This window comes from Pinus tabuliformis, chromosome 9 (assembly GCF_031772625.1).
Source record: "Pinus tabuliformis cultivar Carrire ecotype Pingquan chromosome 9, CPIR1, whole genome shotgun sequence".
NCBI classification, from domain to species: domain Eukaryota; kingdom Viridiplantae; phylum Streptophyta; class Pinopsida; order Pinales; family Pinaceae; genus Pinus; species Pinus tabuliformis.
In genome coordinates, this window is record NC_142307.1 from 1,967,076,189 (window position 1) to 1,967,092,828 (window position 16,640).

General features: G+C 41.6%; 1 protein-coding gene across 2 annotated transcripts in view; it reads left to right on the top strand.

The window, feature by feature from the left end:
* LOC149156867 (putative pre-mRNA-splicing factor ATP-dependent RNA helicase DEAH4) overlaps positions 1-16,640 on the top strand; it is a 418,919-nt gene that overhangs the window by 352,895 nt on the left and 49,384 nt on the right. For both annotated transcript variants that reach the window (XM_089438720.1, XM_089438721.1), the window contains exon 13: positions 2,851-2,920. In XM_089438720.1, coding sequence (XP_089294846.1) covers positions 2,851-2,920 — 70 coding nt within the window. The remainder of the gene's footprint in view (positions 1-2,850; positions 2,921-16,640) is intronic.

Genomic DNA, 16,640 nt, shown 5'->3' on the forward strand with positions numbered 1-16,640 from the left:
AGACATCCCGTAAGTCCCGGGTCCTGCTAATAGCATCCTGAAGGGTGGTTGGTCTAGGGGATCTGACTAGACCCCGAAGTGGCTCTGCTAACCAGTTAACATACATGTAAATCCTCCGTGCTGCGGACAGATCTGGCACCATCACTGAAACCCTCAAGAAATATGAAATGTAGGTCTTTGGGCTCCTAGTCTGTTTGAGCCTTGTCAGCTCCACAAAGTGTTGTTCCGGATCCCTCCGGTCAAACCTCTCCATTAATCTCCTGGTGAACTTGGCATATGTCGTCACTGTGGAGTGTCCGAGTGTAACCATCCCATGGAACCACCAATCCTGGGCCTCACCATCCAAATGTAATGTCTCCACCTTGATGGCCTTCGTCTCCGACATCTGGTTAAGCTGGAAGTAAATGTCCAGCTTCTCCACCCAAGACTTTGCCGAACTGTTTGATGAACCATCAAACATGGGCAAGTGGAATCTACTAGCTCCATGGTGGGTGTCACCATCATGATATTGCCGGTACCCTCTGTGATGGTCGCGGGGTCTACTATCCCGCTGGAACTGAACAAAGTCTCTGAATGAGAGAGCCTCCCTGAACTCCTGCCCATAGGCCTGGTATTCTGCAAAATAATCGCCCATATGACCGGGCTCTGCCTCCTGCTGGGCTTCGACCCCCGTGTCTGCGCCTAAGAACGTGGGCATGGTAGAGCGTGTAGGGGCATGTGAGGCCACCTGCTGAGTAGTATCACGCTGCTCTGTCAAAAGGTGGGATGCACCCAATCCCTCACCAACCTGGAAAACCCATGGGTTCTCACGCTGTCTAGCCTCTACTGCGGTGAATCTCTGCCCCATCACCTCAATATGCCTTGACAGATCCTGTACTGATTTGAGGAGCATGTTTGCAAACCTCTTCTCATCATCATTTGCCATTGGATCCTCCTGCTCTGCGTCCACCACAGGCTCCTTCTGTTCTGCGTCCACCACAGGCTCCTCCTGTTCTGCGTCCACCACCGGAACATAGTCTCCCTCTCCGTAAGTGTTCTCCAACCTACGCCCAGTGTCTCTGTATCTCCTACCTCTGTAACAAATGTAGGGATTTTCCCCCAGTGTCATAGATTGCTAGCTCCACAGGCTGAGCCAGATCTATGCTCTGATACCACTATAATATCCCTTATCAGGAATATTCCTCAAACACAAGCAAACTCCAACCAGAGATGGACTGGGAGGGCATTTACCAGATATGTCGCCTCTAAAAAGAGGATGAGATCTGGAGGCTACCTGGCCCTTTCCAGACTCTGTCTAAGAGTATAGGAGAAAACACACAAGTGGTATAGTAGTCGGGAAGCTCAAAGAGATAAAAATAACAATGGTGCAACATATAACAATATAACCATAAGCAGATACTCAAGAAATGCAGAGAGAAATGCTAAGCCATTTTATTATACTGAGTAATAGAATGAGTACAGGAGGTGATCAGAAAGGTGGCACCTCGACTTGCACAAGGCAAGTGAAGAAATACACTCAGAATAGTAAAGGAATGGCCTCTCTCTGAACTGCGTCCAAGCTGCTGGAGAATTGTCGTGCTACTGCTGCTGCCAGAAATCAAATGAGGATTTGGGGCTATTCCCCTCCTCAGAAAATGCTGAAACTCTGGAATCAAATTCTACTCAGAAAACCCAGAAAAACCCAAAAAGCTTTTCTGAAATGGCCGAGCCCCGAAAATCGCCCCCTTGAGGACCCACACAATCCCTTAAGGCTTTGCGCTGCCATTGAAATAAACCCACCACAACTCTGCCTGAAACTCAGCCAAAATCCTCCAATATGCAAGGGCTGATCCCCTGCTCAACCTCCTAGCACAAATCCACCTGCAAAACCTCAATCCAAAACTTCTGCTAGAAAGAACTGCGTCATCCCTCTCAAGACTGCGCAGTCATCCAAGATGCTCAATCCTCCTGCCAAAATACTGATGAAACTATTGCAAAAATACTGATGGAAATACCTTGCCTGAGCAGGCACTCGAAGTCCCCCGGGGCTAAGGGTGAGATCTCCAAACGGAGACACTCAATGCACTAAACAATGCTGCAGACTAGCTAAACAGCGAGCGTGCTCTAAGTCGAAGTGACTAGCTCAAATGCACATAATCGAATGCCAAAATGAGGAGGCTCCTCTCTCCTTTATAGCATTGGCCTCTCTCAATCCCAAGGCTCACCTCCTCCAACGTAGCTTTCCTCTTGCCACGTGTTTCTCACCATCTGCGCAGTCACTCCATGTGTCTACGTGGGCCCCTCCTCTACGTGGTTCTTTGGCCCCCCTTGGCTCACCTTTTAAGTTACAACGTTGTACTACTAGGGAGTGTCTTTATTGATGAAGTGAGTATGTACCCCTCTCCTCACCTTTTTATTTGTAAACAGCTATACAAGGCAAAATTGAGCAAAATCGAATATCCCAATTAGCCATCGCTAATTAGGAATATTACAGACCTTGTACTCTTGCTTTATATTTTCATGGGCTTGCATAGTGAGCTCCCTCAGGGGACTATTTTTAATCCCCTTTTGTACTTAAATTCATTTGTGCATTGTTGGAGCCTTGTGGTTCACCTTATTGAGTGCTTCTATTGGTCATTTTCTCTGGCTGATGCACTTCAGTTCATTTACCTATTTAAATCATTCATGGGTGCTAATATGACTTGAATTTCAATTTCTCATTTTTAAAGGCAACATGGCTGCATCTTTTTACCAGAGTATACATGATAAAAGTTTTGTTTATATTTACTGTCTACAATGTTTATTAGATAAATTATATGCTTTTGTCAAAATTTTGACGAAACACAACAATTGAATTCTTTATCTTTGTAGGTGAGATCTATGATGTTTTCCAAAGATGTGAGGCAGCAACTCTCGGCCATAATGCATAAAATAACAAACGGTATCGATTCAAGTCTTAGCCATAATAATTGCAGTTTACTTATGAAGAAGATCTATATGTAAGTAAATAGTAATACTGGAATTGAATTGAAGTCCACCTTATTTGTTTTTTACTTTGATAGCAATTAGAAGGTTTGACTGTGTTTTTTCTTTTATGAATTGATCTGTCATAATGGCATTTTATGGGTTAGAAGTCTCCACTTTAAGAGAATAAATAGTTGTGTGACAATCATGAATATCTAGCATTTGTCTATAATGAACTCAGACAAACATATTCATCTTTTTGTGGTGTCGATATCTGCTCGAGAAAATGGTTGCTGTCTCCTTTTTATGGGGATTTATTTATGAATAAAAAGACATTTCACTGCAAAGTGGATTTCTTTTTTGGATTTGAATTGTTCTATAAAGCGGTCATTCCTTTTTTTCTAGCATGTTGGCATGCTTTGATAAATTGATACATTCTGACCTTTTGGAATGAAAGGCACGTGGATCCAGCGAGAAAAGTTTTGAACCTACAATGGCATTAAGGGCATCTACTCAATCACAATCTTCTAGAATGTGTTTCCTAAATATATCAATATGTTTAGTTGTCATCCCAGGCATTGAGATGTTTATCTGTGTAGCTGCAGAGCAAGTGTACCATTCTTCAGTTCATGACAAAGTGTCCATCTTTTTTCTGATGGAAGGTTGTACTTCCGTTCACTTTGCATCTGTCATTGTCCATAGATAGTCTAATATCTGCATAATCCAATAACTGCTCAAACATCTATAATCTGTCATAAATAAGAGGAGGAAACTCAAAAGGTAGCCATACGTGAGTGAAGAAGAGATTTCTTGCATGATTTAAAATTACCATCTTACTAAAACTATCCACAATGATTAGCACAGTCACTTCCTTGGCTAGTATTTGGCAATCCTTCTATGTTATTCATTCAATCTCAAGGCCTCAAGGATAGAAAGCGAAGTGTACAATCCCAGCTTCTGTTTTGCTGGTTTTTAATACTCATAACTCCACCATCTACAATTTTTTTGCATTGGCTTTCTGATTTATCCTGGGCATAGTGTTCCCATTTAAATAACCTCCATATGTACCAACCTGCAAGTTAACTGTCACATAGAGATTGTGTTAACCATTCACTAACAATATCACAAGCATTCACACGAATTAGAATCAAGTTCAAAGGTATTGGAGCAATGTCACTACTTATTAATGTAAATTTTCAAGAGTACATAATTTACATTTTCTTTGGGCTTCTGAACTCTCGCAGATGACATATCCTGGTCTATAATCTGACTTTCACGTTTGTCCCTACAGTCCAATCTAACTATTTATTATTCGTACTTTTCATTTTCCAACTCGTCTACCTGCATGGCTCTTCGGCTTCCTTTCTTCCTTTCTATATCTTGTTTCTCAGTTTGATTTCCTCTGTCTTGTGTTCATCTCTTTAGGTTCCCTAGTCATGCCTGCACTGTTGAAAATTGTGGCCATGGTCGACATTTCCTTTGATGAAAAATAAAAGAGAGAAAAAAAATTAAATTGCAAATTTGAATTTATTATTTCCCTCCAAATAATAAATTTAAGTCGGCCTCCTTTTTTATTGGTCGGCTGGGGCCTAAGAGGCACCTAATTGACCCCCCCTTGGAAGTGTATATAAAGGAGAGACGTCCTCCATTTGATCATCGAACTTGTGTTGTGTATCTCTGATCTAGCGAAGGAGGCAGAAGAATAGAGGAACGGATTTCAAAGGGAACGGTTTCTATTGCTCTTGGTTACTCGTTTGGTTATTCTCTTGATTTTGCTTCTGATGTATTGATGTACATTGAACTCTCTCTCTCTCACATATAAGGACGAGTTTCTGGGTTTTCCCGTTGTGGGTTTTGCCCTGGCTTCCGGCCTAATTTTTTTGTCTCTTGTCTCATGGTTTCTTGTTTATTTCTTTTGTTTCTACTGCAATTTACTACTGCTCTTTCCTGCTTATGAATGAATTTTCATATTACTGCTTAATGATAATAATGGTAATGCTGATAATGATTGTGTTATTTGTATAAGAGAATTGTTCTAGCATGGCCCTTGAAAAATTAACATGGTATCAGAGATGGGGTGGCACTAAAGAGCAGTTTGAAAGAACTAGGGGTTATTAATTTTTAGGGCTAGATTGTTCTCTATTGTAGGTTATTGCGATTTTAAACTCTTTCAACATTTTCATATTACATTAATCCCATAATATCAGATCATCATTACCAACTATGTAAAGAGAACAATAACATCAGCAATGCATTGAAACAGTAAACAACAAAAGAAAAGCATACACAATAGAGACACCAGGATTTGGGCCAGAGACCAAGGCAAAACTCCACTAGGGGGTGTTGAAAAATGTGTAACTAGGTTTGGTCTTCATTAGTATGAATTGTATTCGTGTATATATAAAATGAAAAAGAAGTTATTATTATTATTGAAGCATGGGTTTCATGCTCAAGATCTTTTATTTTATAGGTCAAGCACCCATTGAGTGCTTCTAGGGTTTGTCCTAGGTTTAAGAGTCTTTGTCATATATGGAAGACCCTATGGACACATTGTAAATTGTAAAAGAAAATTTATTTTGTCTTGAAAATGTCAAATTACGTCCTGTTGAAGAAAGTGTAACTAGGATTGGTCTTCATAATGCCACAAGCCAATACAAATGATGTAAATTGTATCTAGCAAAATATTTTGTAAATTTGAATCATGGGATTCATGATAAAAAATGTATTTGTCTTTGTAGCTCTCATTATGAGCTCTAGGTAATAGGTTGTGTCATTAATGTTTACACTTGAAATGTACAAGTATGACTCCAAGATCAAGGGTAGAATCATGTGGCAAAAACTCCTTCAAAGGCAAGATCAAAAGAGCTACTAAATGATCCCTCCAAACAAATGCAAAAGAAATAATATATTTTCGACATATATATTATATTTATAATAGATGATCATGTCGGCTTCAAGTAAGCTAAGAAACAGGTCATAAGAAGGCCTTATACACTATAAATAGGCCTCCCCTCATTCCAATTCGGATACACAACTTGACTTGGGTTCATCTCCTATATCACGAAGTCTATTGGGTCTCATTCCAAGCGAAGGAATCTGTCTAATAGAGCGAGGAAATGCACCCGCAGTAGAAATCTGTTCATGACCGCAGAGAAGCCCTTCCATAGCTGCAGAAGTCTGCCACACATGCAAAGTTAGGGAATGGTTCAATCTTCCCTCATCACCAAAGAAACATTTCGGTTTTGGGTCTATTTTGAAGACAGATTTATGCGAGGAAGTCTGGTTGGTAGAGCGAAGGGTTAGGAGGGCTAGAAGAGTGTTGATTTGGGGTAGCATCGGATGTGCTCTAGCCACGAAATTTGGTGGAGAGGTTGGGGCACATGAGATCTCCAATACCCAGAAAGGGTTTGGGCAGATTTTAAACAATTCAAGAGACATTAAATAATTAATATTTTTAATGGAATCCCTAAGTCGAAAGTTCGGGAAAATAAAATATTAATGTGTATTAATATGAATCTGTGTTAGAGTGGTCCAAAAGACATGGATCAAGCTAGATCTAATCTTAGCCGTTGATTAGGGACTTAATCTCGGCCGTTGATATGTCAATAGGAAAAGTATAAGAGGAGGCTTGAGGGTCACTTGGAGAATACACTAGAGTGATTAATCATTTTATTCTCTAGAGCGGGGTCTGCTAAGAGATAGAATTAGTGATCGGGGGATGTAGCTGAGGGGCATTTGAGTACAGAGAGACAGAGAGGCAGAGATAGTGCCGGGAGAGCAGCGCAGTAGTCAAGGAAAGTGTCGCAGAGCTAGCCAAGGCTCACGCAGGGCCTTGCAGAGGCAGCCGAGAGCTGCACAGAGCCTCAGAGAGCCCAGCGTTGCTAACGTAGAGGGCATCCCAGGGCTGACGCAGACCCATCCGAGGTGACGCAAGGCCAGCGTGGGACAAAGAGGGGCTGACGCAGTCCAGAGAGAGGCTGACGTTGGGGTTTCTGGGGTAGATTTGTGCTGAGTAGCTGCCGAAAGGATTATCTGGGGTTTCAGCCAGGAGATTTGTCAGAAACTGAGAGGTATCACTGCCAAGGAAATTCTCTGTTGGGTAGGCCAGTTTCGGCACCCAGCTTGTACTTTGATATTGCTTAATAAGAAAACCCTTAGATAGTCGCATCGGTTTTCGCATATTGGGTTTTTCCGGGGACATTAGTCCAAAAATAACGGTGTCATGTGGTGTGTTTGTTTATGTTTCTTTTAGTTGCTGATCTGTAATATGTTGAGCATGCACTAGTGTTTATTTTCAGTATTTACATTGTAAATAACTTGTTAAAGAAAATAACAAGTAGGTAGGAATAAATCAGATAAAGTGCATGGAGGGTTTCTAACTAAGTAAACTTAGAAACTTCAACATGGTATCAGAGCATGATTGCAGATCACAGGAGGACTAAAGGACATCAGCCGAGCGAAGCAATAACACCAAAAAACAGCTGTCCCGAAGTGACAAACGCTGTTTTTAGCAGAGCAACAACAAGGAAGGGTGACGCACTGCCTGCGTCATCAAGGGTGAGCCGGGAAGAGGCAGCGCAGAGGCTAAGGAAGGCAAAAGAAGCCTCACGCAAAGCCACACAGTAGCTGGGAGGGTTGATGCAGTTGGTTGAGGAGGCCGGGTTGCTGGTGTCGGGATTGCGCAGAGCCTAGGAGCTCTCACCTTTAGGTTGTTGGGGTTTAGAAGGCTGTGGGAATAATGCAGAGTGGAGTTGGTGAGGTAGTGCAGTCCAAAGCAAGGCCAGAGGAGTTGCTACCGAGGGTTTCTAGCCGAGGAACCCAGATCAGTGGTGCGATTGCACAAGACGATCAGAGTAGGGGGCATCTCGACAGCGGCAGAAGGATTTCCAGGAGGGAAATTAGGACTCAAAGGGAGTCCAGAAGAGAACTTCCAGACGAGAAGTAGAGACTCAGAGGAGTCGAACAGAGAACTTCCAGGAGGGAAGTAGAGGAGCATCATGGCACTACACGGAGTAAGAGACTAGGATAGACTGGACGGAGCATCGAACTTCGCAGTCTGGAAGGCTAGAATCTTATCTATACTTGACAAGAATCGTGTCAAGAACCTTGCCTTGAAGGTAATAGCTATCCCAGTCGAGCCCAATGATAATGACAGCTACGAGGACGCGATGGCGAGGGCCAAAAGCATTATCCTTGACGGGGTCAAGGATCATGTAGTACCACACATAGCTGAGAAGGAAACAACATTTGAGATGTGGAAGGTTCTCAAGAAGCTGTACCAGCATACTTTTGTGCAGAGAAGAATGCTGCTTGAAAATCAGTTGAGGTTGTATCAGATGAAGAAGGGAGAACTAATTAACACCTTCTTCGGAGGACTGAATGAGATCCGAGATCAGTTGATTGCTATAGGGGTGACACCGGATCAAGAGTTGATGGTGAGGACAACCCTAAATGCTGTCTCAGAAGACTGGGAGGTATTTTTCCAAAGCATACTGGGCAGAGGGACTCTCCCACCTTAGGACGAGATGTGTGCAGCTCTTCGCCAGGAAGAGATCAGACGGCAGTCGAAGACGGGTAGCAGCAGCAAGGGGATCAAAGTCAAGCAGGAGGAGGAAGATGTGGCCCTAGCATCTGAGGGAAAGCAGGAGAAGCGAAAGAAGAAAGATCTCTCCAAGATCAAGTGCTTCCACTGTGGGGAGCTGGGTCATTATGCAACCCCGTGTCCAAGGAAGAAGAGTAAGGGAGAGTCTTCCGACACTAAGGCAACGCTAGCACGGGCAGAGAAGGAGGTTTTTACAGACGATCACTGTGCCATGAGTGCACACGCACCACTTGAGCGGAAGTGGGGAGACATTGAGCTGTAGTCAAGTGGACTACAGGCGATGAGGGGTAGGATCCTCGAGGTATCCAGCCTCTTGGATTAGACCTTACTATGAGAGCCCCGACGAGGAGTAGCAAGACTGGCTGATGTGAGTAGAGACAAATGCGGATAGAGCGGCAAAGAGAGCTACAGTGCAGGAGTCCCGAGACAACGCGAGGCTAGCAGGTTGCAATAGTGCGAGAGGCACAGGAGTGTTGCACCAGTGCAGGATGGTACAAAGAGGTGTGCAACGGTGCGAGATTCAAGAAGTTGTTGCAGCAGCGCAGAGGTCAGAGAGGGAGCACTTGTCATCGACAGAGGGAGCTTCAGCGTTAGTGGGTGTCTCTAGCTCAACAGGGAGGTCAAATTGGGAGATTAGTTACTTATCTCTTAGTACCTGAGCTGCAACTTGTAGTGCAGTAGTGGGCATCACGATGCAACATGATGAGAGGAGGTGTAGTGCGGATGCAGTGTTGGGAGAAAGGAACAGTAGCAACACGGATGCAGAGGGAGCTGTCATATAGATGCAACAGTGGCAGTGGTAGAACCATGGGCAGCAGTACAGGATACAACAGTGCAGAGGATGGTGGGCAGCAGGCCTAGCATCATCACAGGTACCGATGTTGGATGATCAGAGTAATACTCAGTGAGGAGTATTGCTAGAGCACAATCCTCGCTAAGAGGGAGTGTTGATTTGGGGTAGCATTGGATGTGATCTAGCCACGAAATTTGGTGGAGAGGTTGGGGCACATGAGATCTCTAATACCCAGAAAGGGTTTGGGCAGATTCTAAACAATTCAGGAGATATTAAAATAATTAATATTTTTAATGGAGTCCCTAAGTCTAAACTAAATATTAATGTGTATTAGTATGAAACTGTGTTAGAATGGTCCAAAAGACATGGGTCAAGCCAGATCTAATCTTAGCCGTTGATTAGGGACTTAATCTCGACCGTTGATATGTCAACAGGAAAAGTATAAGAGGAGGCTTAAGCATCACTTGGAGAATACACCAGAGTGATTAGTCATTCTATTCTCTAGAGCGGGGTTTGCTAAGAGAAATAGAATTAGTGATCGGGAGATGCAGCTGTGGGGCATTTGAGTACAGAGAGATAGAGAGGCAGAGATAGTGCCGGGAGAGCAGCGCAATAGCCAAGGAAAGTGACGCAGAGCCAGCCAAGGCTCACGCAAGGCCACGCAGAGGTAGTCGGGAGATGCGTAGAGCCTCAAAGAGCCCAGCGTTGTTGATGTAGAGGGCTAGAGGGCCGACGCAAGGCCAACGTGGGACAAAGAGGGGCTGACGCAGTCCAGAGAGGTTGACGCTGGGGTTTCTAGGGCAAATTTGTGCTGTGTAGCTGCTGGAAGGATTATCTAGGGTTTCAGCCAGGAGATTTGTCAGAAACTAAGAGGTATTACTGCCAAGGAAATTCTCTATTGGGTAGGCCAATTTTGACACCCAGATTGTACTCTGATATTGCTTAATAATAAAACCCTCAGATAGCTGCACTGGTTTTCCTACATTGGGTTTTTCCAGGGACATTAGTCCAAAAATAATGGTGTCATATGGTGTGTTTGTTTCTGTTTCTTTTAGTTGCTTATCTGTAATATGTTGAGTATGCACTAGTGTTTATTTTTAGAATTTACATTGTAAATAACTTGTTAAGGAAAATAACAAGTAGCTAGGAATAAACCAGATAAAGTGCATGGAGGGTTTCTAACTAAGTAAACTTAGAAACTTCAACAAAGAGCCCAAACCCTCCACACGTGTGGAGAATCTTATCCTTGGTAGGGCTATGAGATAGTCCTAGAATAATTCTGTAATAAGGGTTGATTCCAGATCCAAAAAGGTTCGGATATTGGGCTAGGAAGGAGCCACTATCATAGCAAAGTAAGAGAAGGATTATAAGAGCAAACTGTTCACTTACACGTGGAGAACCTACAGTAGCTTCAGGACTGCAGTAAGGGTTTCTAGACAATCAATTGAAGGGATCAGATCACCCTTGTTGAATGCATGTATTGAAGTGATCTTCTCGGCCAATGAACTACCTTAAGCAAGAGAAGTTTGGAAGAAGGAGAGGAAGGGAGAAGGAAGCAAAATCCTTCATGGTTGGTAGCAGTTCAGATCCATGTTGCAGAAGTAAGAAGAGATTCTAGCCTTGATCTTGGAGTCACTTGATTTCAAGGGTCTTTGTATTGATCTTGGAAATTTTGTCAAGAGAAGAAACTATAAGAAGAATTACCGTGGGTTTTCCTCTCATGTTTGGAGAGGTTTTGCCCTGGCTGCTGCCTATATCTTGTGTTGTTGTTCTTTTGTTTATTATGCATGGTAGCTGGTTGATGAAGTTAATAATCTCTAACATTGAAAATATTTTGTTTTTATTGTCTAAAGAATAAAATTAGTTCACAAGCAGTCATCAAGATAGAGAAGTCATTAATTAATCAAGCCCTTAGATTTCTCAAAATGGTATCAGAGGGGGATGGGGGGTAGCAGATCAAGAAAGGGTTGATATAGAACATTCAGGAAGAGGCAAGGCAACTAAAGTTGAAAGGAAAAACAAGATTCAAAATTCAGATCCACATTCTGAAACTCTAAGATCTATCAAAGTGAGGGATCTATAAGAGGAAAGAATCCTCTTACTTCAGTTGAACAACAGATCCTCAAGGATAAGGCAAGCATATCTCAGGTTTCCTAACAGTTAAGGGTAGTCAAGCTTCCTCAAGCTCCTTCAAGGTAGCCATCTAAAGTCAAGCTTCAAGGATCATTACATCAAGTATCTTATTATTTTGAGCAAATCTAATCTTAAAAAGGATGTCTTCTTGCAAGGAAAGCAATAAGTTAGTTGGAGTTGCCAAATTCCTTGCTTGGAAGAATAGGACTAATCTCACTTTGAAAGAACAAGAAGTTATTGATTATGTACAAAAGAAAATTGTTGCTCCTTCTGATAGTCAAGAACTAGCTAAGCATAACAAGAACAAAGTGAGAGCTCAAAAGATTCTCATAGAATCTATCAAGGACTCTCTGATTCCTTATGTAGCCAAGCTTGAAACAACCAAAGAGATCTATGACATTGATAGACTTATTCTCCGTCAGCACCAAAGGAGAAGGGATCTCTTTGAGGAATGAGTTATACAAAATGAAGATCAACAAAGAAGAAGGTATAACCTCATATTTCATGAGGGTCTCTGAAATAAGAGATCAGTTGCAAGAATGAGGAGAAATCATGTCTGATCAAGAGATGACTATGATAGTGCTGAATGCATTACCCGAGGAGTGGGGAAACTTTACTGCAAGCATATGGGCCAAGAAGGAGGCATCCTCACTCAATGATCTATGGGAAAAATGCAAAGTAGAAGAAGCACGATTAAAGGCCAAGGAAGATATTGTAGTTGGATCCAAAGAGCAAGAATTTGCTGCCAGGTTCAAAAGAAAAGGGAAGTTCGGAAAGTTTGAAAGATCTGGTCAGCAACAACATCCCAAGAAAGACATGTCAAAGATTCAATGCTTTGAATGCCATGAATATGGACACTACCGAAGAGATTGTCCCAAGCGAAAGAAGATTGGCAAGAGGAAACATGAATCAACTCATGTTGCTTAGGAAACTAAAGAAAATGAGAAGAAGTCGAAGAAGGAGGAAGCCGAGGATCTTTACTATGATTAAAAGATCACCTTTTGATTTTTCTTTCGTAGGTCTTAGTTAGTGTAACATTTAATGATATGATGTGAACTTTACTATGTAAAGATTTTGGTTTGATGGAATAACTGGTATTGTGAAATTTCCATGGATAAACTCTTGGTGGATGAGGACATGTTGAATCCTCTGGAACTATTGCTAATGATTATGTTTAATGTATATTGTATTTCTTGATATATGAATTCTAGGTAGCAATAAGATTGCTATGTATAGTAAAATGCTAAGATGAGAACAATTCGATTCTCCGAATCTTTGAAGGATTTTAGAAGCAAATATTCTATGTAGAGAATCCAGGTCAAGGTAATGGCACCAAGAGAATCTGTAAGGATACAGCCAACCACAGTGCAGGTCAAAAAATTCCTCAAAAGGATGAGTGCAAGAATCTGAGGTATGTAGTTGTATTTATATTTGATATGATGATGACATGTTGTGTGGTTGCAGACTAAATCAGGCATGGTCAGAAGGAAAGGATCTCCCCCTTCGAAAGAAGCAAAGAGACAGAAGTCAATCTAGATGAAATCAACATAATATGTCCTCATATGGATTATGAGGTAGTTGTCTACAATTGAGGAACACTGATTGTAAGCTCCTAGGAATGAAATATGTGAGGAGATCGTTTGATATGCAACCATGATGAAGACAATCAACATCCAAAGGATCAAGAAGACTTGACCAGGAAATCTCCCAGAAAGATGTGAAAGACTCTGATAGAAGTCTGAAAGAATGAAGACCCCTTGACAAACATATATCATTGGGAGATATGTCAACATGTATGCAGGATGATTTATGCCTACAAGAAGATGTCACTGAAAGAAGGCCATCACCTAAAAGGTAATATATGATTTGGTTTTTGATTTCTAACCTTTGATAAGTCTAGGTATGTATGCAGGGCCATGGAGTTGTGAATGATATCACTACTGTGTACCTCGTGATCTAGAGAAATCACCATTGAGAGGAGATGGAGCCAGATGGCCCTATGAAGAAAGACCCAGATGTAGTTCCAAGGAAGATACTTTACATGAAAGAAGGAATGACATGATGAAGGATAGTGATGGATGGTTGGACCCTAGATATGAAGAAATTGATGACATCAAGGTTATGGATCATCAGGCAAATAGAAGACCCTATAAAGTACTGATGATAGAGTCCTTGTTTAAGAGGGAGCTCTGGAAGGTTCTTATGAGTAAAGGAACTTGAGTAAGTTTCTGAATAAAGAGAAACTCGGAACTAATCCCTAGGTTAGAGGGAGAGCTAGACACGACATTATTGTCTTTAGATTGGAAGAAAGAATGGAGGATTGTGTAATCATCTGGCATTCGACACTCTTTGAGGATGTGGTAGGGCATCCAAGACAAGAGTGGTCAAGAGGACTAATATTCTCGAGGGCTGGGAACCCAAGATGAAAATGGTCCTAGTAGGGCATACTCGGAGAACACCCAGGTGGTTATGACCCTAAGAGAGATAATGATGATGCGAGTCTATCAGTCATTGGTCTCGCCAACATTGTGTGCTCTAATCTAAGTGAGAGAAAGAGTTGTTAGTCAAGGTCTTGCTACATAGAAACAATGTTGGTTGAAATGATGCTATAACAGATGGATTGCAAATTTGATCTTCTTTTGAGAATTCTTCTATGAACTTGAAAAATTGTCCAATGATCATTTATGTATGAATACCTCCCTAGTTAAGAGGGAGTGTTGAAGAAAGTGTAACTAGGATCAGTCTTCATAATGACACAAGCCAATACAAATGATGTAAATTGTATCTAGCAAAGTATTTTGTAAATTTGAATCATGGGTTTCATGAGAAAAAATGTATTTGTCTTTGTAGCTCTCATTATGAGCTCTAGGTAATAGGTTGTGTCATTGTTGTTTACACTTGAAATGTACAAGTATGACTCCAAGATCAAGGGTAGAATCATGTGGCAAAAACTCCTTCAAAGGCAAGATCAAAAGAGCTACTAAATGATCCCTCCAAACGAATGCAAAAGAAATAATATATTTTCGGCATATATATTATATTTATAATAGATGATCATGTCGGCTTCAAGTCGGCTAAGGAACAGGTCATAAGAAGGCCTTATACACTATAAATAGCTCTTCCCTCATTCCAATTCGGACACACAACTTGACTTGGGTTCATCTCCTATATCACAAAGTCTATTGGGTCTCATTCCAAGCAAAGAAGTCTGTCCAAGAGAGCGAGGAAACGCAGCTGCAGTGGAAGTCTCTTCTTGACCACAGAGAAGCCCTTCCATAGCCACAGAAGTCTACCACATGTGCGAAGTTAGGGCATCGTTCAATCTGCCCTCATCACCAAGGAAACATTTCAGTTTTGGGTCTATTTTGAAGACAGATTTATGCGAGGAAGTCTGGCTGGTAGAGCGAAGGGTTAGGAGGGCTAGAAGAGCCCAAACCCTCCACACGGGCGAAAAATCTTTTTCTTGTTAGGGTTGTGACATAGTCCTAGAATAATTCTGTAATAAGGGTTGATTCCAGATCCAAAAAGGTTTGGATATTGGGCTAGGAGCCACTATCATGGCGAAGTAAGAGAAGGATTATAAGAGCAAATTGTTCACTTACACTTGGAGAACCTACAATCGCTTCAGGACTGCAGTAAGGGTTTCTAGATAGTGAATTGAAGGGACCAGATTACCCTTGGCCAATGAACTACCTTAAGCAAGAGAAGTTTGCAAGAAGGAGAGGAAGGGAGAAGGAAGAAAAATCCTTGATGGTTGGTCGCAGTTCAGATCCATGTTGCTGTAGTAAGAAGAGATTCTAGCCTTGATCTTGGAGTCACTTGATTTCAAGAGTCTTTGTATTGATCTTGGAAATTTTGTCAAGAGAAGAAACTATAAGAAGAATTACTGTGGGTTTTCCTCTCAGGTTTGGAGAGGTTTTTGTTGGCTGCTGCTTATATCTTATGTTGTTCTTTTGTTTATTATGCATGGTAGCTGGTTGATGAAGCTAATAATCTCTAACATTGAAAAGATTTTTTTTGTATTGTCTAAAGAATAAAATTACTTCACAAGTAGTCATCAAGATAGAGAAATCATTAATTAGTCAAGCCCTTAGATTTCTCAACACCTCCAAGTTCAAGTCAGCCTACATGAGCTGTCAAATCAGCCTAAGTGAAGAGACACGTCCACCCTTGAAGGAAGCCTATATATAAGAGGAACTCGTCCTCGATTTGGATCATTCACTCACTCATCTCTCATACAAGGAAGGAAGCAGCGGAAGGACGAAGAAGGAAGTGCGAAGAAGAAGTCGAAGAGTTTTGGGTCTCTCTACTTTCTTCTTAGAATTAGGGTTTCTACGTTGGGGAAGTCTAGAAGTTCGATTTTGGAAGAAGCAAGAGCTAGAAGGCAAGTGAGGGTCTCTTAGGGTTTCCTACTTGCCCGAAGACTCAAATCAGGGAAAGCGAGGTCAAGGGAAGAGTAGCAAGAGGGAGATCGAAGTCTCCTAGTGAAGCAACAACAGTTGTTGGGGTAGAATTTCGGATTTACTGAGGAGGTCGAGGAAGACTTGATCTTGGAGGGTACTTGTTTGAGTCTAGGTCATGTTATTCATCAATTGAAAGATTAAAAGATAAGAAGAGATTTTACGGGTTTTTCCCTCAGGAGGAGGGGTTTTGGCCTTGGCTTGGAGCCCACATACCATGTCATTGTTCTTACTGTTTTGGTAGCTGTTTGATGTTTTTCATATTGAACTAACAAATATCAAAGCTAATAAGTAAAAAAGCTAACACAAGCAGTTATCAAGCAAGGATAATTAACATATATATTGCCCTACTGAATTCTCAACATGGTGTCAGAGCTTTGGTTATCTAAGGGCATCATGAAGATCTCCTCTATAATCCAAAAGGTCATCAAAAGGATTGCAAGCGAACTCAAGAAAAACATCAAAGAGGTAAGGAGTCTCATATTCTCTTCAAAGAAGGAATCAATCGCAATGTCATATTCTCTTCAACGAAGGAATCAATCGCAGAAAAAGATGAAGGAAACTTCTTTGCTCTCTCTGGAACATTTCAAGATGAAGACAACTGGGTAATTGATAGCAGTGCATCAAGGCACATGACTGGTCACTCTCACCAATTGAAGACCTTATCAAAAGGTAAATCCGCATACTCTGTGGAACTTGGAGACAATAA